Source organism: Coloeus monedula (assembly GCF_965178545.1).
Source record: "Coloeus monedula genome assembly, chromosome: 2".
In the NCBI taxonomy this organism is placed as follows: Eukaryota; Metazoa; Chordata; class Aves; order Passeriformes; family Corvidae; genus Coloeus; species Coloeus monedula.
In genome coordinates, this window is record NC_138782.1 from 89,750,203 (window position 1) to 89,777,765 (window position 27,563).

The window sequence follows — 27,563 nt, forward strand, 5'->3', positions numbered from 1 at the left end:
TCAGCCAAAATTCACTTTGCAGCATTATTTTCATGAAATTGCTCAGTGGGGGTTTTTTAATGAAAAATAAATGGTGATGCATATAGGCATGGATGTAGGCTGTACACAAGAATACAAGTATCTTGTCATATATACTGCCTTTGTCAGATGAAAGAGTGCATAAAAGGCACATTCCTCATAACCTTTGCTTGAAGTAGCTGGAGGGAGGCATGTTTACTTGGTACTGTTGTAACACCTGGCGTACCTTCTTTGTAAAGCTCTGTGTGTGTGTGTGTCAACATTTTCTGTTCTGGTCACACTCCAAGCTGACCAAAACCCAAGTGAAGGTTAGTGTAGCAGCAAGCATAAGCTGATACGCCTGCTGGGTGGTTTATTGGCGAGGGTTTGGTGCTACGCTAACTCTGCCAGTTGGCTTTGGGTTAGCTTTGAACAAGTTCACATCAACCCAAAAGGCACCAGCAACCTCAGCAGCACTACAGACAGGATCTCAGGCATGTCAGAAGGAGTAGTAGATGGCTACTGTGGTTAATTCACCTCAGCTGTTCTCAGGAATACGATGTAATAAATTGCTGGCACTTGACAAAGTCATTATCCTCTATAGGTTTTTCTGTCACTCATAAGTAGAGAGCTGGGCACCTTCCAACAGTGCGTTAAGCACTGTGACTACCATCTGCTCTGTATGATTTGTTCTGTCTAACCCACTTCTTGGTACCATGCTCTATAGTCCTTTCCTTTAAAAAGTGTCTGGTTTTCAAAAATATGCATGGGCTGCTAGGTTGACTAAAATCAAAAGACAAAAACTTGCAACTGATAAAAAGCAGGTCTTCAATGAAAGCTTTCAGGTGCACAGAAATGGCTACCTGCATGTGTGATAAAGGATTTCTACAATTTTTATAAGGTTAATTAATTAGTATATCTAGCAGGTACATCCAATAGGAGATCAGTTGCCCCAGTAACCCACCCTCGGGTAAGCCCCTTGGAGCTGGTCCAGGGGCTTCCTTGCCCTATTTGTTATGTCTGTTAAGTTCTGGTGGAAAACCAGATGTTCTTGTCAGAAATTCTCTTCCTAAGAATAAGACTAAACAGAATTTCATGGACATGAAATTAGTTAGAGTTAGCTTATTATTCTAAAATGTGAGAAACTGCAAGAAAAAATACTAGAAACCATACAACTATAAATTAAAAATCTACAAAGCTACAAATTCATGAAAAAGCTAGAAAATCTTTAGGCATCAGTTATACCTTTACAGTTCATGTGGGGCTGGGAATGGCTAACTGTGCCTGACTTACTGTGCCTGACATATGGATTGATGACATTTGATAATCCAGGCTGTAGTTTGCTCCACAGTTCAAATGATGTCAGCTCAGGCAAAGCACTGGTACGGGCATTCAGAGCTACGTGCTTTTCTTCCAGGTAGCTGACCAACACTCAGTAAGGGTATGTGATTTCCTCACCTAATCTGGATAGCAGGTAGACCTCTTCTAGCACAGTGTTCCTCTCCCTCGTAAGGGGGAATGATAGGAAATGGTCAGGGATGTGGTAGACCCTATTTTCAAAGAAGCTTGAGAGCTGGGGATGGAAGAGTTTTCCTCTCTCTTGCTTTAACACTTTCAGTCACGTTCTTTAGCTAGAACAGGGTTAGATTTTGTTGCGGATGATGTAAGAGGTTGCTGGTGTTGCACAGGACTGCCTAATTTTTTAATATGCTTACATATTACTTTAATATGTATTTAATATCATATTACATGTCTCTTTTTTGTGAATTTTTGTGAATATTGAGAAACTACCCTTTATAAGAACTTTAGCATTTAACAGCTTTTATAAATGTAGTTGCAAGATGCTGAACTTAGGAGGGATACCAACAGCAGGACAGGAAGCTGTGTGCCCCTGCTGTGCACTGCTGCTGGAAATGAGCCTCTAATCCAAATGGCTGTGACCTGGATATCAAAGAAAGAAAATTAGAGGTCTGTTGCCAAGAAACTGGGTGTCCTTGGCATCTAGCAAAGCAGAAACAGTTTTAATTATCTAATTAAAGTGGCGCATCCCGTTATTTTATATCATTTAGAAAGCCAGTTGTGGATGTTGTCCCATTACTTTCTTAGTACTCTGTAGAAAGGGTCCCTGACCTGCACAGATAGCTGCAATGGGTCTACATATCAAAGCAAAGATGTTAACAAAAGCACCAGGGCGGTGACCATTGACATTGTTCACATATTGTTAGTTCTGTGGAGCTTTTGCTTCATAATCTTTGCAATTTACAAGTAATCAAAACCTGTTCTGTAGGACACCAGTGTTTGAAAACTTTTTTTTTCAGTGTTCCATTTTGTCCTACATTTTAGCTCTGTGTCTCTAGGATGGTTTCCATTGACTTTGAAATCTAACTTGGCAAAGTTTAATGGCACTCGCTGTTGTGCTTGTTTCTCTTCTGGTCTGCTTTTCCTTTGATATGCTCTGATAAATATTTGCTGTGGGACAGATTTCAATCTCAGCTACGTCAGTATAAATGAAAAGCAAAAAGCACAGTCACTGAAGTCTGTGACTATGCTAAAGGAAGTGAAATCAGACATGGGCTGTCCTGTCCAAAGTCAGTAGCTCTGTATTGAAACAGCCTTTGCTAATGAGGGAGGGAATAGGGAGGACAGAGAGCTTGCTGCAGGGAGTCACTGCCTGGAACAGGGCTCCGGTCTCTGTCAGTTTCAGGGTGAAGGTGATGCCCAGGGAAATAGTTAAATATGCATACTGGGAAATAAATAAGTGTCAAATGATTCACATGAAAGAGTCTTAAGAGCACACAGGGTGAGCATACAGTCATTTTGTTTTAGATGTGTAAACCACAAAGGACGGGAATCTCATTTTCCTTTCCACTGCACTCCTCACGGTTGGTTTATTGGGAGCATGTAGATACTCTGCAACCTCTGTGTAATTGAGTTTTACCAGACCTGGTCACATGTGCTATAATTTCAATTATTTTTTAAATTTACATTTTTTAAATTCTTGCCTTTTGGCCTTTAAAGTTCTCCTTGGTTGGAATGAGGCTGTTTTCTTGTGGTTCCTCCCTAAGTTCTTTTCTGCTGAGGACAGGATGGGTTACGATGTGGTCTGCGTGGGCTCTAGCCCTCGAGCCCTGCACTTTTGACCCTTTCCTGCTAGGGCTTTACTACAACTTAAGCTATGTAAATGCATGGTAGCATGCAGCTTATTAAATACTCAGCCTCTTCCAGACTTAATGGCTGTGCAGGTCCTGCCTGCTTAGCAGCATAGCAGGCTGTGTGCTTAGCAACCCCGGCTGCTGTGAGTGCATCCCCCCTGTGCACTGCCTTCCCTGCTGCCTCACCACTGAATGTAGCAAATATCTCCAGCTTCTTCTGGAACAAAACCTTGCCTAGGTTCGGGCGTAACTACCACCTGCCAGCCACAGCCTGTGTATTTTAACAGCATCATGAGGGCCAACTAGGACAGAAGACAAACCCTGGGCTCTTAGAGGTGCTCGACCCCCTTCTGCAAGTAGTAATGACTGTAAAACAAATATACACACCAGTAAATGTAGACCCAATTGTTTTAGCCCTTGTTTTTTCTTAGAAATTTCAAAACTAAAAAAAAACCCTCATCGTTTCAAGAACAATTCACAAAGAGCTGCTCTTTGGGCCTGGAAAAGTGCACAATTTGCTAGGATATGGGTGCTTTTGTCCTCTATGGGTGGAACTCATTTCCTGCATGGAAGAGAGATACAGCCAGTATATCTCTTCTTTCCTATATTATAGAAAGTAATCTGTGGTGTTGGTTGGTTAATTTCTTTATTTGTTGGTTTTATTTCTTAAAAGCTGAAGAAGGTTATTGTGACTTTACTTATGTTTTATTTCACCTCAGGTAACCCTTTGGAGATCCTTGGACACAAGTACGGCTCAGCTAAGCCTCTAGTAAGATGATCACTCAGAAATTATTATATTGGGGGAAATGAGTAGCATGTTTTCAAGTATTTTAACCCAGGAGAAATCACAACTATTTTCTAGTCTTAATTCCTAAATAAACAGGCCATAGGTCCTTCTCTCTGTTATTTGTGCATTAAGCAAATAACTTCTGTTGAAGTGTGGTCAACTCCTGCCATGGTCAGAATGAAAATGAGGATGTTCTCTGAGAGAAAACATCTGAAAAAGGAGGGGGGAAAAGACGGTATCATGCCAGATGCCATTGTGCCTTCTGGGCTGCCACCAGGCTGTGCTTCAAGCTTCTATGGGGCAAGGGCATCTGCTAGAAATGAATTTTCAAATCCAAAGATACTTGTTATGTATGTTCCTGGAGACAAACCTTGAGAAGTCCTGCATGTAATGGTAATATTTATATAATAATTCAGTTCTTCAAAGAACTATACAGAAGCTGTGAACTGATCTGCACAGCAATTCAGTGGAGTTTATTATATTTGAACTGTTTTATCTCTGGCAAGCGTGCAGGCAGATTAAGCAACTACTCTGGAGCTACCAAATGCATCTGAGATAGGGCCAAGATTAGAATATTGATTTCTGGCTTCCTGAGTCCCAGGCTCAGTTCACTACATTATGTTGTCTTTACAGATAACATTTAGACAAATAGATCTTGACATATCAAAAGCTTAGTAGCCTCTCAGTAAATTGAGCAGGGCTTTAGCTGTTCAATTCCTATGATTTGTGCATGCCTCACACTTGGTCCTAGTAATGTCAGTAGCTATTGTATATTTACAGTAAAGCTCACTTGTATCCTGAGGTATACTAGACTGCTTTTTTTTCTCTGAGTAGAAATAAGCCTAGTTATGATACATTTTCCTCTTGTCAGATTGAGATTTGCACATAAAATTTCAAAGAAGTTTTGCTTCAGTCCTCTTTACAAAAATCCCCATGTTGGTAGAGATTTTCAGTCCTGACCAATGGTAGCTTGTCACTCTTTCTAATTTCTTGAGTAAGATGTGAGAAAAATGGGAAAAGTCCTGTATAGCCAAAGTTCAAATCCAAGTACCTTTGAAATCACCACATACCAAGGATACTCAGTTCCTGACATCCAAATGCCAAAGGAAAGGCAAGCATGTACTTGAAAGCTGAAATAAATTCTACGCAGAGAATAGCACCGGCATATTTGTATTAGAAAATTTGTCTCTGGGTATCCACAGAGGTGTAAGAATATTGCCATCACTACCCAGGAAACTTCCAAACTGCACCTGAGCTTGCTGAGGTGTAGGCCAGAACCTTTTCTAAACCTTTTCTAAACATTTCTAAATTCCAGGTACCGCATCTGCAGCTAGCAAAGGACCCTGCTTACTCTCACAGAGCCTACTTGAAGTTTGACAGTCCTACAAAAGCTGCACTGGTGTTTCAAACACGTCAAGTTGTCTAACAGCCTTCTCCACCCTTCTTTGTTACTCAATGCAGCAGCACGATGTCATTTGTCAGAGTACCAAAACTGGAGACATGCTGAATATGTGAATACCAAGGAAGTGGTTTCCTTAGCAATAACAGGCATGTGAAAGTCAAAACTTCCTTTCCTCCTCATGTGACCTTTTTCAAAGCAATTCAGCCTGGGGACAATAGGAGTGAATTCCAAACACCCACAGTGTTCCTGCATGGCTCGGCAAGGATCCGCTAAATGGCAAATTTATCTTACCTATTTAGTAAGGTAAAATTATATTTCTCTTTTGATGATCTTCACTAGGGATTTGGTGTGTTTATATGTACAGGAAAGTGCTTTTTGAAAGCAGAATTACCTAATGCCACATAAACAAATATACAGAATATAAGTAATTTTCTTGCCATTGTGGACCAAAAGCTTTTGTTATGCATAAAATCCAAAGTCCTTTCGGTTGTCAGGAAATAAGGGCATGAAAAGTCTAACCAGATTGTTTTAATAGCTGGACTTCCCTTATGACATTTTGCCCATTTCATTTAAGGTGAAAATCAACACTCCTAAGGTAAAAAAAAAGAGAAAGCGAGATGATTTATGAAGGCAAATAAGAGGAAGATGACATTTATCTCACCCATCCTGCACACAAGAGCAGTATCACTCTTCTGTTGCTATTCTTATCCTGTTTAGTACAGCCTTTTCTCATCCCTACGGAGACAGCAGTGATAGCCAGAAGTACTTGCACAAAGCTGCCTGTCCAAGAATCCTGAGGTATTTTCTAAAAGTAGCTACTAAATTTAAACCTGAGCTATCTACTGAGGAAACTATTCTCTCCTTTTTTTGAGCTGGGGAGGTGATACAGCAGGTAGTTGTCAAAAGGTCAGAGAAAATTCCTATTGGAGCTGGAAATGGTCACTCAGCATACTTTCTGTATTGACTGACTGTCTTGGATTTCAGAAAGTCAAGGAAAGTTCTGGTATTACAGTTCTCCCCAGGTTTGGTGTTGCTGGACCACCTGTACACAATCTGTTGCCTTGCTGCCCACTGATGGGATCTGTATTCCAGTCCCTGGTGATTCACAAACAAGGGTTTAGGCCTCAAGGACCACTGATTATCATCTTGCTTTTAGTCACACATGCTGTGGTTTGCTTGGGTTTTCCCCACCACTTTCAGCCTTTAGTTTTAAACTCTAGAGTATAAGTTTTCAGAAATGAACAATGCAATGTGAATAGCTGAGTTTGGAGCTGGTCCCACCAGCTCCAAACAAGAAATTTGACAGGAGACAGTTCCTCTGCAGCTTTTTGTAAATCTGAGAAAGAGATGTGTTGTGGATTTGGAGCCTTAATGTCTGGAGGAAAGTAGGCAAGCCATCTGCTCCCACAGGTGCTGGCGCATCGGTGCTTTGTGCCGGTTCCTCCAAGGCAAGACGTATTGTCTAGCCAAGCATTCATGTCCAACAGAGTGTGTAAGTACCTGCAGTGAGATGTTGTATGAAATCCCAATCCACCCTTGGCAAAATGTCATACCGAGCATGTTCATGTTTAATGCCAGGAGCTATTTAATTGCTCTGCAATATTCCTGTGGTTTCTGAAGGTGGACTGTCGTGAGGATGCTTGAGGAAGGATGCAAATGGACTGTTCCCTGTGCATGGCAGCAGCCTCTGCCACTGATTCAGTGCCCAAGGGGGTGACATTGTAACCAATTTTTGTAACACCCTCAGAGCCAAAGTGAGACATGATCAGAAACAGGGGCAGCTGGAGCAAAACAAACACAACTGTGGTGAACAACTGCAATGAGCCTCTCTGGATGAGACACCTGTTCCACACAGGGAACAAAGAGCAGGAAAACCAGGCCTGTGCTTCCCACAGGGGAGCAAGCGAGCAGCAGCTGGGTCATGGTTACGATGGCACCATGGAGGTGGTGCAACACTGGAGGTGGGCTTGTTGCCATCAGGAGGCTTAGCAAGTGGTGCCAGAAGCCTAAAGTACCACATTACTCAGGCTGTGTGAAGTAGATAGAGACTTGGAATAGCAGTGGTGGTGAAACCAAAGACAACTGACTGCTCCTTGACATAAGAAAGGAGTACTCAGAAAAAGGCCCCTGCATTTTTTTTCTGGCGTGGCAGAAAAGGATCAGAAAAAGGCATAAGAGAAGCCCAGAAAATGCTCTCTAGCAGAGGAGAGATGGCAAAGGGCTGCGCACAAGTCCCCCTCCAACAGTAACTACACAGGCTGGGTCAAAGCCAAGGTAGGCAGTACCCTGATGCCACAGTAAGACCCAGTAAACTACTGCACTACCAACCAATGCTGATTTTGTTACATGCCACTGCTGAAATGAGTAATTCAGGACTTACTCAGCTGTCTCCATGTTGCTGTTCCACGTGCAGTGCTTTCCAATCTGCTGTCACCTTGGCCTGGGGTTAAGGACTGTAGCTGTCTCTGTGAAACTGGAAAGGCACGGGGAGATTCTGGGATGAAGGTCGGCACGGTGAGGTTGTGATGGGCACAGGGTTCCTGGGAGCCGTGGGAGAACATGGCACTCAGCAAGGGTGCTCACCTCACAGCAGAGTCAGAGCAGAGCAGAGGTGCCTCCAGCCTCCAGCCTGCTCCACGCTGGAGGATGTCTCTCTGGGCAGTCTGGGGGTTTAGAGAGGTGCAGATCAGCAAGGGGAAAAAGCAACTTTGGTAAACACTTCACCTCCCTCAGAGAGCACCAGCCCACCACTATCCATGTGCCTTGGTGCCACCACATGAGGAATTCAAATGAATTTCAAAGGCTAGAAGTCTGCCAGTGGGGAAGCAGCACTGCACATTAACCACCCCAGATTACAGGAAGAAGAACAGACTGGTGCAAAAACACAACAGCAGCAACAAAATGTGAAAGACAGGAGAGGTGTGCCTGGGGCTTGGGGGAGACTGGCACCAAGCTGCCTATGTCTGGTTACAGAGTAACCTGCTGGGGCTTGGGGAATTGTTTTCCTATCAAGGACAAATTTGAACATACAGGCTCAGTGCATTGTAATTACCCAGCATAGAGCAGGCTGCAAGATGTTTGTCTCATACTGGGGGACTAGGCACTATTTACAGCTATCCCATAGAAATGTCATAGGATGATGCTCTCAGCTACATGTTGCTAATTGACAGGGTTTTCTTTATTCCTTTGTTCATGTTAAGACATACTCTATTTCTCTCAATGTGTCATTTAGCTTGATAAATTTAGTTGAAAAATTACTCAATGAATGTTTAAGCAAAGATTCTTTTGAAGTTTTTGTCCCTTTTGGAGAAAATCTGGCCAAATACCTTTCTATTCCTTTGTAGGAGAATAATACAGTCAGGATATGCCAGCTCCTCCTGTGTAACCCAGTTATTTTTTTCACTTAGTTTTTGCATGCTTCAGTTTTACAGTTGCTCCCACGGGTCATAATAAACCAAGATATAAAGAAAATATATTCAGCATATTTTGAAAAATAACAAGTTATATCCTTTACAGGAAATGTGGGCTGAGGCATACTATTACAAACTTTTGTCATGTCCTTTAATCTCACGTAAGAAGGGCATAGTTCAGCCATGCTGGTTTCTTTAGTGCGTGTGCTGATAAGATTTAATTAATAAATGAGATTTCAGATTCTATGACTACTAGAAAATGTTAAGCAGCAAAGTCACTTTGACAGAGCTGCTTTTCAACATATCCTTCTACTGAAAGATCTCCCAATGAATCCAGTATTTGTCTCAAACACTGAAGACAGCAATGACCTGCTATAAAAAGCACTGCCTGAAACTCAGAGCTTGCCATCATTAAGTTGCTGTTACAGCAGCTCATTCGCAACCTTGCTGAATAAACACATGTATTAAATCATTCAGCTGATGGAAAAAAGTGCAGATTTTATTCAAGTATGTGTACTACGATGTTACTAGACTTCAGTTTTTGAGTTGTGTGTTTTAACAAAACTGGCTTCTAGGAGATGGGAGTGCAAGCTAAGGCAGTGCCTTAGTACAGAAATTTTCCAGCTATTCCAGCACAACAGTGCTGTCAGTTCAGTGCACTTTTGAAACTTGCTATGAAACTATTATGGCAATCATGAGAATCAAGCACATCATTCTGGAGCTGTTCCAGGTGAAATGCCCACCAAAATGAAAAGCTGGGTGGCTGAGGATGAGGGCGGGATGTAGAGACAAGGGTGGGATGTATAGACAAAGGTGGGATGCAGAGATGAGGGCAGGATGCAGAAGCATGGTGGGATGTGGAAGCGAGGGTAGGACGTGAAGATGAGGGTGGGATGAGCAGGCCTGGATGGACATGCAGCTCATGTGAAAGGGGTCTTTCATGTAACACCAGTTGTGTCCTTTCTCTCTGTACAGACACACAACCTTGCCTCTTCACAGTGGATCTCTAGACCCTTTAGTGTTTGAGAGCCATCAGGTACCAGGACTAAATTAAAAAGCATCTCTGCAGGAAAGCAACATTGTGCTCCAGAGCTTTCCTGATGATTAGCTTGAAAATATGCAATCACCCACAAAATGTATTTGCTGTTGCAGACAGCTGAAAGACAGACAGAAATTCACAGCATCTCTACTACTGCAACTACCAAGACCTGAAAAACAGGTTTGTTACCTGTTCTACAGTGCAGTGGGAGGATATGGATCTCCTATCTGTGGTTTCACTTGTTCTTGGTGCTCGTCACTTGATCAGGCAGATTTGGTCCTATTTCTGGTTCATTCTTTCTTTGTTCCAATCTGTTTTGCAGGCAGTGTTTGGGAAAAGCACCTGTCTCTCCAGCATTGTTTTGCATCAGCAGATCTCCAAGAACTTTACAAAATTAAAATAAATGGAAGGAATGAGGCAGATTTGGGGCAGCTGGCAGGGGCAGGTGATTTGGGAAGCACTGTTGATCAATGGATCACCCTTGAGAGGAACAGATGGAAGAGCTGTCACATGAAAATAGTGTGGCAGGTTCTGGAGTGATAGCCAAGCTCCCTGAATCCTCTGTGGCCGCCACTACCACTGAAACCCACCGAGCAGACCTGTTCTTGTGCTGGTCCTCCTACAGACTGCTACTGCTAAAACCAAACAAAGCTGCTTCAAGCAGGTGTGGTTTCAATGGGGTGCCTAAACATTTCAGCCCCAATGTGCCAATGTCATGATGAATTTGCGGTTTCCTCCTCCAATTTTTAAAGAAACTTAAAAGCTACATTAAAAGAAAGCCACAAAATCAAGCACTCATATTATGCAATATAAGAATTACAGTTATGCCCTGTAATTCTTTGTCCCTGGACGATACAATCTTTAGCTACACTCCACCAGCTACTCTTTTAAGAAAAATGCTGATGTTTGCTTTTCCTGGTAATTTACTATAGAAAATAATACTATCACGAATGACATGTTCAATGATTTAATATTACCAAAGTAATAATGTGATAAAATATTGTGGCATTACTTATTTGCTCCTTATGCTGTAGTTACTGTACAAATGTTGTAGGAAACAGCACAGAAAACCTGAAACTTGAAAGTATCTTTTGAGAAAAAAAAAAAAGACTTCTAGCCAATGAGAAAAATTATCTCAGAAAAAAGCAAAGGATATGGACTAATTACTTTGCTTTCTTGTCCCACACATTCAGCTAGAGAAGAGGAGCCTTTCAAAACTCGTGTGATAGTAGCAGCTTGTCTTGCAAACCAAAATAGTTAGTTCATGCTGTTTGATGGCATCTCCCCAATGTACAGAGTTTACAAGCTCATGCACAGTGCGTCTGTTCATGCTACACACATTTACCACCACAGAACTGTCCAAAAATGAGTAAATAATAGTTCTTGCAATACAGTATTTCATGTTCTCCCCTCTCTTGTTTCTGTATTGACCTCTACTCCAAATTTTAATTTGTTAGGGAATTATACATTTAATATTTTCTGGTCTATTTCTGGTAGAAGATACAAAGAGCTACAGACATTTACTGTTCTGTTATAGTATTACAAATATAAATTGCTTTAAATGTATATATTTATGTAATATCTTGTACCAGGAGAACTGCTTTCTTTGTCTTCAAAGACATTTATTAGAAGTATTTCTAACTGTAATTGTTTGCCTCTTACTACTAGATTTTTTGCTTTTTACTAATCTCAAGTGGCACTAACTATATAGTCCTGTTGTCTTTAGCAAGACGGCTTAAGGAGAAAATTCCTTTGATACCAGAAGGGCAAAAACCGGGCCCTTCGTTCTTTAAACAGCAATTCAAAGTCACGTTGCCCTTATTGTTGGCCTTCAGTACTAAAGATTTTTCTCATGCCTGGCTTAACTTTGACTTCATGGCTAAGGTTTCAGCTAGTGATGCTATCAGACAATAGCAGAATGCAATTCAAAACAGCTACTGGAAAAATCCCTACCCTCTTCCAAAGCTACTAGGTTAGGGTAAAAGAAGAGCTGTAACACCACCTACTGTGTAGCAAACACATGCATTCAAGCTATATGGCATGTATCTGTACATTGATTTGCTCATTATTCTTTAGGGTTTTGTTGTTTCAAATGTAAGTTGCAAATGACTTGGCAACAAGGCTTGAAAACAGAGCTTCTGCATCTTTTGAAAATTGGCTATAGTATTTTATTTTATTTTATTTTATTTTATTTTATTTTATTTTATCTTATCTTATCTTTTTCAACCACAGCATTTCTGTGGAATTAACTATTGCATAGTCCCATGAAGCTCACCAGAAATGACAAGCGTATGCTGTCATGGTCAATACATCATATATAGTCATTTTCTTAGGGAACTCAGGTATTTTTTGTTAGCATATACTTCTTCTACTATGCTATATGGAGGTAAACTGTGGTATTAATAATTATGGAGAGAGAAGAGGGTAACTGGTAATAGGAGGGATATATATCATGGGTACCTCTGTGAGGCACTAAATTGAACCCTATCAGTCTAGAATAGTATTTCATTATAGCTGAGATAGCTAAACATCACTTGTTTAAATTGTAAAATTGTATTTTTCAAGTATTTTCTAAGCTGTGTTAATTTTACTTTAAAGCTCAGGCGCAAGACAATATTCCAGTTTCTCTGATCATGTTTTTGGAAGGTTAAAGGTTACATACCTCTCTTTAATTGTATCTCACCAAGTGCATGATAGAAGTACTGAATTGGACATCTGCTGCTGTCCTCTTCACCAGAGAGGCCACTTTAAAAAGCTGTCTACTGTGCTTTCAAAGAAACCCATTGCTGTGTTCCAGCACTGAAGACAATAGTGGAGGACAAAGATATAACCTCTCTGGTCCAAATGTTATATATTCACATTACATCTCCTGCAGATGAAAAAGCGCCATTACAGTGAAGAAGAAAATGAATTTTGGAACAATGTATTTTTCTGAATTATTGTTTCAGTCAGAAATGAAGTGGCAGAACTGCCCAATCTTAGCATTATTCATTAAGCAGATTCATTATGGTTGTATCTATCAGCCAACCCACATCAGATCCTCTTGTGCTAGACATTATAAAACCAAGAGCTGTTCTGAAAGTTGGACTACACAGAAAATCATTTTGTACTGCTGAAATGTGTTGCTTGGAGGGGTGCCCAACTTTGTCACTTTTTTAGTACAAACATTTCTAGAGTAAGAAAAATGGTGTAATATTAATTTCACCCAAAGCCTCAGATTATATAGGCCATGCTACACAGAAACAGAACATCAGCCAGAATGTGTTGCTTGTTTGTGACTGGGAAAAGCCAGATAAGAGGCAAAGACAAGTGGTCAGAGCTGCAGGGGAAGGGTGGAATATGTTGACTCAGGGAAACATGAGGAATCAATCTTTCTGATAGAAAATAGACTGGAAGAATGCTAGGAGTACTGAATAAATGTTGAAGCTCTCAGCTCTACCCTTGACTTGGTTTTCTGGTGGAAATAATATGTGAGAGCATGAGTATTGGCTCAAAAGGGATGTGAGACACATTTCTTGAGTTTAGATCAGAAGAGGCAAGAAGATATTACTGGTTTTGCTCTTAATATTGCAGTGTGTTTGTCCTTCATTAAAAAATTAAATTAAATGACTGTGCTTTTTCTTCCTTTCAGCCTCCCATCCAGCAGCTCTACTGCAAACCAGATGCCATGTAAGGTAGATACCTCTTCTTTCCAAATGCCTTGTTTAATCTCCTCCTTCCCTTCTGTTCAGTTTCTCTTACAGTACAATAAACCCCGGGCGTTGTCCACCAGTCTGTGTATATATATTAGATCCACAACCTTATTCGTATCTATGATGACCTCTGGGGAGAATATATCACCACTTTTTCATCTCACTACAGCAGTGAAAGTAAGTAAAACACAGTTGTTTTGTCTTTGAGCAATGGACTTGATAAGGTGCTTATCTTGGTAATTAAAAAACCCCAACCCCCTCCACCCCACGAACTCTGAATGGCATCTCCATTAATCACTACAAGAGCACCACTGACTTACCATGTTTGTAAGAGATATGCCCCTAACAAAGTAGACACCATTTTTTTTCTAACTCAAAGAACATTTCATTTGGCGGTCTAATAGCTTTCACTCACAGATATTACAATAAAAAAATGTGAGTGAAAAAAGGTAATAAATATAGGCCTGCACATTTTAAATATGTGACCAAATTTTATATGTTTACCAATCTACTTTAAGTGTAAACAAGTAATGTTCAGGTCTTCAAAAGCCAGCAAGATTGGGCTAACTCAGCCTTCTGATTGATCCATCTGGGTGTTAAAGCCTGGTGAGATGGGGTTACCAGATCACCTCTGATGGGGTTACCAGATGTCAGCCAAGCAGCAGTGCCCATTCCTGCCCTTAGTCAATGGCGGTAGTGAGATATGACACTTACACAACCCTCTTCCCCTGTAAAAGTGGCTTAGGAAAAGTTTTCCTCACATTTGAAACTGGTTATGAGGAACATGGCCAATTACCCTGGGTCAGTCAGAGGTAGACCATAAAGGCAATGCAGACCACTATGTATCTGCTGTGACCAGCATCTTACTTCACCCACATATTGTGAAGCTGGGCTTTTGCAGGAGGGATTTATGCAGTATGAATATGAGCAATTCCGAAATTTTTGCCCTGCTCTGCTGCTGAGATTTGGTTTAATTCTTAGGTAACTATTCCAGTATAAATACTAGATGTCATTGGTCCTTTAGCATCCCTTACATCTTGCCCAACTTGAGCTGTGGGTTGTTGGGGGCAGGTTTATCCTTGATGAGACATTTGTACCACAATGGCACGGCTAGGCTCTGTCCCTGGACTCATGTCTGGCTGTGATGGAAATGCAAGCCTTGTAAACAATAATAACACCTGAACATCTGTGCTAAAACCTGCAGACAACAGAAAAGTACCAAATCAGATCAGTAGGTCAGATCTTAATTGAGAAATAGAAATGCAGCAAAAAAATCTAAGCCCAGGCTCTGTTTTGAGATGCACAGGAGAGGTGCCTACACGCGGATATTCGTCTCTCAAGACTAAAGGCTGAGAAAGAAGGACATTCATGCCATGTATGGGAGAAAAATCCAAGTTAGCCAAATCTATTTTTGTTAATCATAATATTGATGAGTCTTCCATGGCCACAAGACACAGTGTATGGCATACAAGCAGGAATTAGCCTCTATTTCTGCTATATCACTGGCATAGGACTTCTTCCATGGAAATCATCATCAAAGGGCAAGAGTCAGATGTTCTTCCCAGGAGGAAGCCCACATGGGGTACCCACTGGTGTGCTTTTACTGCCAGCATTCAAAATCAGCACCAACAACTGCAGACTATCTGTCTACTGCCATAAGTCACTAAGGATTGAGAGCAAATATGTAAGGAGAATACAATTAAATAGGTGCAAGTAAGTGGAAAGTGGGATAAAATGCAACAGGACTTTACCAAAGGTGTATTTTGTGAAGCAAACCCAATACCCTCTGTGAGCAAAGGAAGGTTCCTGAATAAGGAGAAGGCAGGAGGTTCAGCATGACTAGATCTCAGTCAGCATTTGGTACATAATTTCACAGAAAACTGTTACAGGGGTTGGTGAGATGCTGCAGCATGGGTAAGAAGCTGGCTAAAAGATGCCACAGAGTGAGTACTCCTTCACAGAAAGAAGCTCCAGAAGGATCGGGCATCACACCTACCTTAAGTTTAACATGTCCATCCACGCACTAAATTACGGAGTGTACCAGTGACATTCCCTGATGGTGCAGCTGGGAGAAACAGCCACGAGAAAGATCAGGATAGCCTGGAAAAGGGTTTGCCTGAACTTGAGGACTGGAACAATGACAGAAGTTCAAGCACCAAGCAATAAAAATATGTATTTTGAGAATAAACAATAAACATCCAGTTTTGAGGTGCGTAACTGTGACTTACAGGGTAGGACCGAATGGTGCATACTTGTCGGTCACCAAATGAGCATAACATAGTGAGAGAACTGGAGGAAGTGGCCTTAAGGTGAGACACGGGAGATTCACATTAGATAATAGAAAAAGATTTTTTACTGTTAGGGTGGGCAGGCACTGGAATAGCTGCCCAGAGAGATGGTGGAGCCACCACCCCTGGAGGTGCTCAAGAAGTCTCCGGTTGTGCTGCTGGGTGACGTGGTTTAGGGTTACAGCGCCAGGGGGACGGTCGGACTGGGTGATCTCAAATCGTGGTAATTCCACGATAGACATGGGAGACAGTGAGACCCCAAGTAGCGGTTTTCACCTCTGAGTTATCGCTACCATTTCTTCTGCTCGCTGCTTGGGTATATAAGGGACTTGGTGTTCCCTACAATCCAAAACTGACGTAAGGGCGAGTCAAGGGAGGCTTTTGGTCTCTACCAACTCCTCTCTCCGGACGGCCAGCGGGGACATCACTCTGCTTGTCCTCAAGTCCTTCTTCCGTCCTAGCTTGCCGCCTCCCGGAACAAGCCTGCGGGCGGGCAGGCGAGGCGGGCAGGTCGGGCCGTGCGGCGGGGGCCCCGCGGGGACGCGCAGCCCGCACCGAGCCCGGCGCGCCCCGGCCGGCCCCGCGCGCTGCCCCCGCCGGCCGCCCCGCGCCGCGCGCCGCGCGGGGGAGGCGGGCCCGCCCGCCGGGCCGCGCCCCATTGGCTCCGCGCGGGGCTCTCCGCGCTCCCCGGCGCCTCATTGGCCGGGGCGCCCCCTGCCCCGAGCCCATTGGCGGAGCGGGCCGGGATCCTCTCCGGCGGGGGGGCGGCGCTCGGGCGGGGGCGGCCGCTCGGTCACCTGCGGCCGGGGCGGCCCCGCTCCGCTCCGCCGGTCCCGCCGGGGCGGCCGCGGCGTCACCGGGAACGGCCGGGAAAAGCGGGAGAAACAAAGAACATGGCGAGGGGAGGAGGAGCCTACGCCGCCTCAACCGCTGGGAAGGGCGCTCCGGGGGCGTACAATGCCTAGCGCGGGGCGGGCTTGCTTTCCCCCGCCCCCTTTCCCCGCCCCTGTGGCCGGGCTGGCGGGGGGCTGGGGCGGAGCGGGACGGGACGGGCTGAACTGGACTGGAGGTGGCCGTCGGGAGTGGGCCTGCTGCCTGCCTCAAGTTTCGCCCGGAGTGGGAAAGTTGGGCGGGACCCGTCCAGGTAAGGAGCGGGCGGGGGTCCCGGGGCACCTGCGGGCCGGGCCGCGCTGCGCTGCCCCCTGCGCCCGCAGCTCCCGGGGCTCCGGCCGGGGCCGCAGGTGCAGCAGGACGGGGCGGCCCCGCCCGGCGGCCCCCGCGGAGCCGGTGGGGGTCAGGCGGCCCCCGCGTCTGGAAACTTTTTAGGAACTTAGAAGGTTGTCCGCCCTGGCCCCGGTCTAGGGAGAGCCGTCACCGTGCGCAACCCGCGGCACCTGGCTCAAAACCTGGCGGGACTGTCAGGGCCGGAGCGGGAACCTCCTAAAAAACTCTTCCTAAAATTGCGTGGAGTTACAAACCTACCTGTGAAGAGGTGGCGGGACCGCTGCTCTTGTGGAAGGAAAACTCTCCAGCCCGTTTTCTGGCGTCTGCACAGAGTGCGGCTCTCTGCTGGTTTTTCCCAACTCTCAAATTATTCTTTAGCTCTGGTTTTGAATAAATATTGCTCATGTCAGAACGATTATGGTATTGTTGTGAGGCCTTGGTCGGGATTTTGATCCTTTTAGTTTGTACTGAGATGGATGCCTTTTCTTTTTTTTTTTTTTTTATTTATTTTTTTTTTTTTAAACTTTTAAACTAACTAATGATTTGAGCGTCCGGTTTGAGGGGTGGCTTAAATGAATCGTACTGAGCGTTCAGCTTTTCCGCGTTTAAGATGTCTTGAGCTAGTTAGCTGAAGTTTCAATTGTCAGAAATGTTTAGAAGTGAAGAGATAAATCACTGGGCTGCCTAAAGTCATGATTAATGCGTTCATAATTAATTCAGTTACGGTCCCGTCCCCCCCCCCCCCCACCCCCCCAATCCTCCTCCAGATTTACATCGAGGCAGCTCAATTGCATATCAAAAGCCTCTTCTCATTTTCATTTAGTAAGTTATTAGACTTTCAAACTGCTCTTGCTCCTTTTCTTCTCACTTTGCTCACACCCTCGACAGTTGAAATGAAATTTTGGGGCAAGTGTCTCTGTGAACTTGGTTAGACACAAGTAATAAAGATGGCTTAGTGATAGAAAAGCCAGGAGCGTAAATAGCCATTATTTTCTATCAAAGGTTAATTAGTTATCATCTTTATATCAGCACATGTAAGTATAAGATGGGTAAAATTTTAAGGTGAAAGTGCACAGCAGCTCTGGAAGGTACTGTTGTTACACATCACCCTAGCTTAAGAAGAATATCTCTTTAAAATGTGTTGACATTTAATTGACCTTTGAAAGTTCATTCTGTTAATCATACTCAAAGCACTAAAGCTATGGTTGACTGATCTGGTGCTCCTACATTCAGCCGTGCTCAGCATATAAATTCTGCAGCATAATTGCTACTTATTGAGCAAGAGTTTCTTTTCTTCTCCAAAAATGAGAAAGTTTTGCTTCGCCTCCGGCTGGGTGCTACGGGTAGAGTTGTGAACCCAAATGCTTTCCTGCCATCAGTTGTTGTGGCGGGTGTGGCCTCCAGCCAGGCAAGAAATTCCTTTGCTGAAACTGTGGTTTTTTTCCTTCCTGAGGCCGCACATAGGGCAAGGTAACCTTGAAGGTTACTTCTGTAGCTAGTTTGAGTCAAAACACAATAGGTCACTTTGCTTTTTATGTTTTAAGCTCTTTTATATGCCAGCTGTTTGAATGGAGAAGGCTGAGTTTAAAAAGGTTGACTGCAGAAGATAACTCCCCTCTCCCACCAAAAACTTGGCTCTTATAGCCAAACCTAATATACACATGTTAAAATGCGTGCTACGTCTTTATGGCTGTTGTCCATAGCGTTGTTGTAACTCGAACTCGTACAGATACTGGGAATGGAAACATTACTTATGAGCTCACTGTCAAAAGATCTGGTTAAAGATTAATTTCTATTGGATTCACTTTCTGGATAGATTTCCCGATGAGGTTAATATAGTTGGTAATAGTTTTTGTGTGTTGAGACCTCTTGTCATATCATGAATTTGTAAGTCTGTCTGTCACCTTGTGAGAAATGAGGGAAATACTAAATGTTAAATGCGGTGTCAGTGGCTCCTAATACATCATTAGCTTTTTGCTGTTACCATTGAAAACTAATTAATAGCTGTTATTCTTAGTTACAAATCTACTTATAGAGACCTGGTATATTGCTGTTGTAGTTTTCTGAGTTATTTTGTTAATGCTGCTTTTGTACTGGAATCCCCTTCCCCTAACTGTGAAGACAGATGTGATGTTCAAGGTGCATTTGCAGCCAGGTAACTGCCCTGACCCTGCATTGGGTTAGGAGCTGTTAAAGCCCACAGAGGGAGGAGTTGTCATCTGAGCAAGTATTTTCATCAGGGCTGTGTCCATCAGCGCGTGAGTGCTTTGAATACTAAAAAATGATCCTGTGGTTGAGTTTTGTTTATTTTAGTAGAATAGATACAAGTGCCACATGTGATTCATTTCACTGATTCTTCAGAAAGCTGAGTGAAGATAAATGTGCCAGGAGCATGTTTGTACTTTCTGTACAGTTGACAGAAGGAGGAGGCAAAACATCCAGGGTGGCCTAAGGGCTGGAGTGTGCAGATGCCTGACCTGCAGCTGCCCTGATGCTCGTAGCCCAGAATTGGCACCCGCTTTGTCTGTGCGACTTGCAGGAAAAGGCCATGCAAGGTGTCCTCTGTCACCTCAGAGGTGCCTCGGTCACCTCTACAGCAGGACATGGAGAGAGAGATCTCCTCTGCAGCTTAGCTTTTATAGAGGCTTAAGTCTTGGGTCTAACTAGGTGACGGTATCAATCCATTTGTTACTTGCAGTTGCAAATACTGTCCTGGAATGAGATGCCTGAGCAGGGTCCCCTTTTCAAAACAGGTTATCTTGCTGATTTGGGGGAGTGACTTGAATGTGGTGGCTCTCCTGGGTGGCAGAAGCTCCTGGACTGAGCCTCTTCTGTTGAAAGCGGTGGTCAAAACATGGATGGCATCACCACATGGGTGCAGGCATTCAACTGGGGGAGTGAAAGCCAAGTTTTGGGTTGTGGCTGAGACATGTCTAGAGGGGGATTTATACCTGAACTCTTCTTGTGCCAATGTTTGTATTGTACAAAAAGGTTTCTGGTGCAGCTGGTGTATTCCCAAACTCCTTATTTCATTGTTGGGACTCCTTATTTTATTGTTGGACAGATCTGGAAGCTGCACATTCTTGCATTTCAGCAGTTGAGGAGTGACAAGGTGAGCAGGAGACTGGAGAACCACGTGGTGGTTTGGACGTGCAGTATTGGTTGAATCAATGTTGTGAAGGCTTTAGTGTTGGTACAAGTACCCGCTGGCAGGAAGCTGTGTGCTTGGAGGGTAGTAGCAGCCAAGAACGGATGTTTGAAGTTTTAATAATATCTAAAACCTTATCAGTCACCTAAACCCTTGAGGGTAAAGCGGGAAAGTCTTATGAAGGTGATGGCTGATGTTCTTTCTATCTGCATTCCTAGATTACTCTGAGGAGGATAATGTGAACTCATTCTCTGAAGATTATGGCATTGCGTGAAAGGAATGTGGTGCCGGGCCATAAATTAACAGGAACAGGAAAAGCTCATTCTCAGCTCTAGTTTATTAACTCAGCCATTTGCATATGTAATCCTTTGCACCAAAAGCTTGTACTGTATAAATATACCTTTTACAATAGCAGCCTACCACAGCAAATAGATTTTTCTGCAGAAAAGTTTCCCCTTCTTTTTTGAATTCAGGTGTGTAGAAAATGAGTTTTACATTATTTGTAAGACTGCTTCTGCCTATGACATTTCATGTTGAATAAAACACTTGATAATGTGTTCTTGATCAGTGTTAAATCCACAGATGCTTCTCCTCTGTAACCATTTGAAATTTTAGAAGCATGAGTTGGAGTGCAAATGTAGACAGGTTTAGTTGCATTTTAACATACTCGCTGGTCAAGGTGAGCCCAAGTCATCCTAATGTGACATGCCTGACATAATCCCAAGGGGATTAGTTGTTAAGACATTTGAAAAATAAAGTCAGGTCTTGCTTCAGTATTTTTCCTAAGTGACACATGTTCTAAATTAAAGCTTTTGCAGCAAGTTGATTATAAACTTTCTGTGAGTCTAAGCAACTGAGAGCTGTTCTTGGAGCTGTCAAGAGATGTACTCATAGCTCTAATTTTTAGCTGATTACAAAATCTATATTTATCCACCAGGGATTTTCTTCGCTATTGACCGTCAGAAATGTGGAGGATTTTTAATAGAAAACAGTTTCATATGTGTCCTGTTTCTTTTTCTGTTCCTTTTCTGTAATCTCCGGGCAGTTATTTCTGCTGTCAGGAGTAAAATGCAGTAAAACACAACCTGTTTGCATCTGTGGAAGGCTGTGTGCAGGCAGCATTTAGAGTAACTCTTTGTGACTAATGCTGAAAACTTTGGGGTGAAGGTGAGGAAGAAGGATAATTCTAAGTTCCCAATGCCTGAAGTTAACAGTGGGGTTTTCTTCTGACTTTTTTTTTGTGCCCTCCTCCTACCTGTCATTTCTCACATGCAGGTCTGTTTTAGCTGTTCCAGAGGGGCTCACTCTGCCTTCTCCTCTTGCAGAATTTTCTAGTGTGTGCATTCTTTGGCATGTCAGTGTTGATTACTGTGTAGTAGTTTTTTGAGCGCTGTGGAGCTTCCACAGTGTCTTAGCTAGGATACTTGTGCTGGTAAAACCCTCTCTCTCATCTTGTTTCACTGGTCAGTCTAATGCTTTCTCCTTGCTTTGTAGGACTGAATTGTGCCTCTCTTTTAACTTGGTGGGTGTTTTTTTATCATGTGCTTATTAGTCTCTTGTAGCTTCTGCTTCTGAAAAGTTGGGAGGAGAGACCTTTTCAGGGTGATGAGGATACAAGTTAACATTAACAAGATTCAGGTTCATGGCCCTGTCACTATGATGTCCACATTTTACCTGATGCATCAGAGTGTTTAATTTCAAGTGGTGGGAACAAGCAAGTGTTTAACTACTGATGTTCAGCCTAATTCTGTCCCCTCATTTCATAAGCCTGGTCACACCCAAGAAAAGGGGAGGCTGTTGGAAATAAATGAAGAATGGAACTTGAGTAGGTGTATTGCCCCAGTCAGTATGTGTGCAAAGGTTAGTGCATTTGCTGCATATGAACTCTAGTTTTGTTCTTTAAATGTTGGTGTTAAGTTTTACTTGTGTAGTGCTGTGAATAAACAAGCATTTTCTAAATTAGTTTAGAACATGGAGTTGTTAACAAAGTTGCTTTCTGCGCACCTTTGCGGATGTTTTGCCTCACGTAGTATGTAGAGGGTCTCTTTCATCTAGAACTAATTTCTGGTAATGTTCAAGTACCTTTGTAACAAGAGTAATCAATGCGCTGCACAACCTCATAGGTAAGGTAAGAATGTGTAAGCTGAACCCTTGCAGACTCTTCTGCAACATCTAGGGCTTGTGCAGTTCACTGTGGAGCGCACTACGTTACAATAGTGTTGTGATCGGAGGCTGTATTTGTTTTGATCTGATGGGGATGAAGGACAAACATTATGACTGTGCTAATTATTTTGAGAGTCTTTATGTCCCAGTTGTGTGTTTGAGCTCTAAATGAGGGAAGGACTAATGGGAAGTAAAAAATGGCCTTCCCTGTATTTGCAGGGGATTTGGGATGGGTGCAGTGTCCTACCTATAGGCAAGCAGAACTGGTTCCTGCATTAACAACCTGACCCTGAAATTAGAAGTATAAGGGTAAACTTGTAGAATGTGAGGTGTGAGTCACTGGACCAACACAAGGATCAGAGTTAAAGTCAATGTTTTTCTCAAGAGTAAAGCAGGGTATAAAATAGTTCCCCAGAGATGTGACTTAAGCATAAATTATATGTCCTGAATAAAGGAAATAAGAAATGTGAGTTAGGAGACAGTTTGCAAAATACAGGATGAAAGTGCTCTAGAAATTCTTGGAGGATGTTGGGGCAGAATTCTGTGTTTGAACATGGTTCTGGTCAGCCCAACATATGTCTGCTCCTGTGTTCAGGGATCTCAGCTATGTGCCATGCCTGTAATGTGTCCCCTGTGCCAGAAGCTTATCACTGCAGCTGTATTTTGCCTTCCCTTTGAAAATGGACAGTGCAGCTGAATGAGTTGTGTGCTGTAGGTATTTTGTTCATGCTGTTAAATCTAAGTAAATGTTCCTTGCTAAGCTTGGGATCTGTTATGTTATGCTCTCTTGGACAATGCTTTTCCCATAAAACTATGTGAAGTTACTACCACTGGGGACTGTTTTCTGGTCTAATATATGATCTTTATTCTTGTGCTGACCCAGTACATGGTCTTTGTATTTATCTGAAATAGGAAGCCACAAACTTAATAGTTCTGCACTGGGACTTGGTGCAGGAGTTGATGTAGAGTTAGTTAGGCACGGTTTCAGGCTGGGTGCTGCTCTGCTCGTGGAACAGCAACTGGCACGGCACTTGGCTCTGCCAACAAGGAGAGAAGTGCTTTGAACCACCTGGGTCTCGCCCACTGCTGCCAGCTGATACCAAGGGACAGTTGAACCTGTTGCATCTTCCTTTCTGGCCAATACTTAAGGTTTGTAGGCTTCACAGTGATTCCCTTATGACATCAAAATGGAGAGGAGTAAACAACACTGTACTGTTCACTGATGCTATAGCAGAGTATAAACAGTGCTCATACTCCTCTTTAGCCTTCACTTGTTGCTGTAGCTGGTTGGTGGAGATGGGTTTATCAAAGACACCTTTGTTTCATGTGGCACATACAGAATGGGTTCAAGTACCTTCAAAAGGTGTCAGGAGTGCAAATTGATAAATAATGTTTTAAGTATATACGTTTCAGTTAAGTGCTATGTCCTGCAGTTCTTTTGCTTTTGTTGTGTGCACATAACTGAGATTTCAAAACTGTCGTGTGTATTCTCCCTATACTTTAGGTTGGTTTACTTTATTTCTCCTTATTGTGTTCTTTCTGTGCTCTTCTCAGTCTCTGTTTCTTTGGGTTTTGCCTAGTATTGTAGTTCTGTCTTGTATATCTGTTCATCCATCTCACGGGGGTTCTCTGTGTCCTTCCTCTGGAATGAGCGCATGAATAAATTTTTCTCCATCTTAAAAGCTCTGGGGATTTTGCTTTTCTGAAATGATGTTAAATCTGAGATTGATTGTTGGTTGGTTGTGGTTGTGTAATCTGTATGTTTCTTAATGCTATAAATGGGAAATCATTATGCCTACCTCTGGTGGGAAATTTAAAGTCTTCAGTGTCATTTCTGAATACTTTAGCTGCCTTAGCAGTTAACCTTTATCTACATTAATTGAGAGATAGCTGCATTCAGGAGTAGTAATGTGTCACTTTAAACACATTCTAAGTTTTAAATGACAGTACCAGAAAAGGACACAGTTGTAATAATGGTTGTTAAAAGCTATCTGACTTCTTGCAGACAGTCCTAATAATGAGAACTATGTGATCTGAACTTCTGGAATTACAATAACTTCTGTTCATGTATGTGATACAGATTCCTGGAAATCTGAGGAGCAGTCTTTGGCGGACGAAGAATGTAATTCTCCCCGGAGGTGTGGGGTATCTCTTATGAAGGGGACTGAAGTAGGATCAGCTGATATCCAAGAAGTAAGTTCTTGGGCTTTTCTCAGCAGATATATTGCTAGTGAGGTGCACTGTAGTAGCCATTTACTTGGGTGGATTAAAAGCTGATTAAAATCCTTAATGATTAGACATTGAGGAGAGGCTCAAGAAAACTAGGCACTACATGTTGTTCATGATTTTGTCAGTAGTTTGGACATCTCATTCCCAAACGTTTGGATGTTTTGTGTCTCATTTGGTGTGTAATTTCAACTGCTTGTCTGCAACTGCCTGCTTAGTGTAGGGGGAGCTTGCTGCTTCAGGCATTTAGAGCTCAAATGCAGTTGGGAGAATTGGATTCAATCTGCAACAGTTGGAGATACTCTTGCTGTATCATAACAGCTGTGAACTTGAGTTCATATAAGTAATGTGTGCTTAATTTTCTTGTGCTGTCAGTGACAGGAAGAGGAGGAATAATATTTCTCCATATTTAATGATGATCTTAAAGTTTTTGACAAGCAAATTTGAAAATATAAACTATAAAGCAGCTTAGAAAATAATTGCCATGAGTTAAGTTTTTGCAAATTCTATGTAGCTATTAATTGGCATTTTTATCTATTGATATTCCAGTGCTAATCTAAAAACTAATTTACCTGAGTTACCCTATCACCTCATCTATATGGAAGGTAACAGAAAAGGTAGAGGCCCTGTATTTGAATTCTAGGAGCACTTGGCAAGTTTGGTTTAGTTGCTTTGTTTGTTTGTTTTTATAGTTCTTTCTTTGTCACCAATAATCCTTTCACCTGACTTAGAAATTTCAGGGGTATGAGAGAAAAACAGTGGAAAGCTTTTTTTTTCACTGAGCAGGGCTTAGTGCTACCAGTTTGCCCCTTTTTCCTTCTGGGACATAACTATAAATTCATGAAGACATCAGAAAGTTAGGATGTTGTTCCCTTTGTCATACCTGTATTTGTTCAGCTGTGTTTCACCTTATCAAGATCAGCATGTATCAAGCCCCAAGTTAATTGCTATTTAAGTCTTGGACACTTTCTTACTAAACACCTCTGTAGGAATACTTTACAAATTAAATATCGGAGTGGTAAAGACAACTCATTGCCTTCTTCTGCATAACAGTCCATACTGTGTGACAAAGTGCCTCACAGTTTTAGATTGACCTTGTTTTGACTTCCATACAGATGTAATCTGTTTGTTTTTTAAAAATTGAAAGGTAGCCATATATAGAGTGGAATTGCATATTGCTGCTGATATAATGTCCTTCATCTAATTAATTCCATTTTATAGTCTCCCTACATTTTCCCTCTTTAAGTTGTAGATATTAGGCCAGAGTGTCTACAAATAAAATCATAATTTAGTGTCATGACTAGGTGCAATTTCTCTGAAATACTTTCATTCTGCAATCAGTGTTTTGCATTTGAGGGTTTTGTTTGTTGGCTTTTTTTTGTTACTATCTATACATATTGTTTTACAAGGTGATTTAAGTGTTTTTCTTAGCTGGTTTGTGATAAATAAGATAGAACTTGCCAAAAGAGGAGCTGTCTTTTCCTTTTTTCCCAAAGTATTGTTATAGTAAATGTATTTTCTTACTGCTTTGTTCTTCAGTAGACCTCACACAGAAATGGCCAGTACCTCCTTGTATTGCCAACTTTGTGAAAAGTTGGGGACCCTACTGAGAGTTTCATAGCCTGTCATGGTAGCTTTCCTAAGGAGAGGGTGAGTGGATCCTGTGGCTCTGGTGTGGTATATAGATGCCAAGTGCTAGGAATTCCTGGAATGTAGAGTTGTGCAGCACTGATAAAGTTTGCTTTGTTTCCTTAGTGACTTGACCCATTGAGAAAATGTGATTCCCTAGGAAGCTTTAGTAGCTCAAAGTTGATATTGAATAAAGGGAAAGGCCCCAGCATAATTCTGCTTGTTTTCGCCTGCTGCCTAAAAGATTAATTTTCTTAACCTTAGTATAGAAAATATAACCCTGAGTTTTGAAAGTGATTTATAGAGATCCTTCACGCTTACCAGTTTGAGTAAATACGCCACAGGCTTCTGTGTTCCAGCTACACACTTTTCATAACCTACTCAGTTTACAGTGTGGTAATTTCATTTGGGGGTAAGAAAGTTTCAAGGAAAAACACCTTCTAATTAGAGTGATATAATCACTCTGCTTGCCTGCTGCGGTTTCATATGACTTCAGAAAAATAGTTGAGTGATTAATCTTTAATTTTCCCTATCATTAACTTAATAAGGAAATGGGAGATAAAACAAAAAACAAACAGCAGAACTGTACAACCGAGATGTTCTTGTGCCAGATCATTTTGGCTTTTTCATTTGGTGAGAAATGCCATTCTGCCAACTCTCTGTGAAGTGTACCAGCAACTGGTTAGCTCAGATAATTTGTAGAAATCTTGTAGCAGGTCTGAACTTCATTGAAGCCTTTGCAGAGTTTACTATACAACTTCTTCGCTCTTACCCACAGTTCCCTGTGGGATGGGTGGTAGGGTTTTTTCCATGGTTTTATTTAGAAACAAATCTTGCATAAGCTAACTTCTAATATCATATAATTTCCTTGCACACACTTTTCTGTGGGGAAGGAAGCCATCCCAGACACTTTAGAGAAATACCCTTAGGAAGGGTTTGGTTCTATTTTTGTGCCAGTTACTATCTTTAGTTGCTGTGCTGATAAGTGAACTTTGTTGTAGAGTAATGCAGTTTTTGGATGAATGTGACAGGATTGCACAAGTCTCTTGGGGAACAAAAACAAGTACAACAGTGGAAGCAAATTTCTCTTTTTGTACGTCTTTGTTTAATTCTTACTGGGTGTAAAATAGGCAATGTAACACTAGAAGAGTAACGCTTGAATAGAAAATAAGCCTGGCTGTTTGCAAATGTTCCTCTGGAAGTTGTACTTTATTTCATTAGTAAATACTGTAAAAACAGTCCCGTGTATATCTACGGGCAGCAACACAGCAACAGAAGTTGTAGTGATCTTAACTAATCTGCTTGGAGGCTTCTGCATGTTAATAATATAAAATAAACAGCCAAGGAATGTGTATTGCTGTTGACAGTGAGCGACTGTAAACATCCTCGACTGGAAGCTGTGAAGC

The 27,563-nt window shown here is 42.3% G+C and overlaps 1 protein-coding gene across 1 annotated transcript in view; it reads left to right on the plus strand.

Moving 5' to 3' along the window:
* The first annotated feature begins 16,590 nt into the window (after positions 1 to 16,590).
* The window catches only part of OGFRL1 (opioid growth factor receptor like 1), an 83,000-nt gene continuing 72,027 nt past the window's right edge, over positions 16,591 to 27,563 (plus strand). The window contains exons 1-2 of the mRNA XM_082301573.1: positions 16,591 to 16,911; positions 24,383 to 24,495. Of these exons, the coding sequence (XP_082157699.1) occupies positions 16,725 to 16,911; positions 24,383 to 24,495 (300 nt within the window). The 5' untranslated portion in view covers positions 16,591 to 16,724. The remainder of the gene's footprint in view (positions 16,912 to 24,382; positions 24,496 to 27,563) is intronic.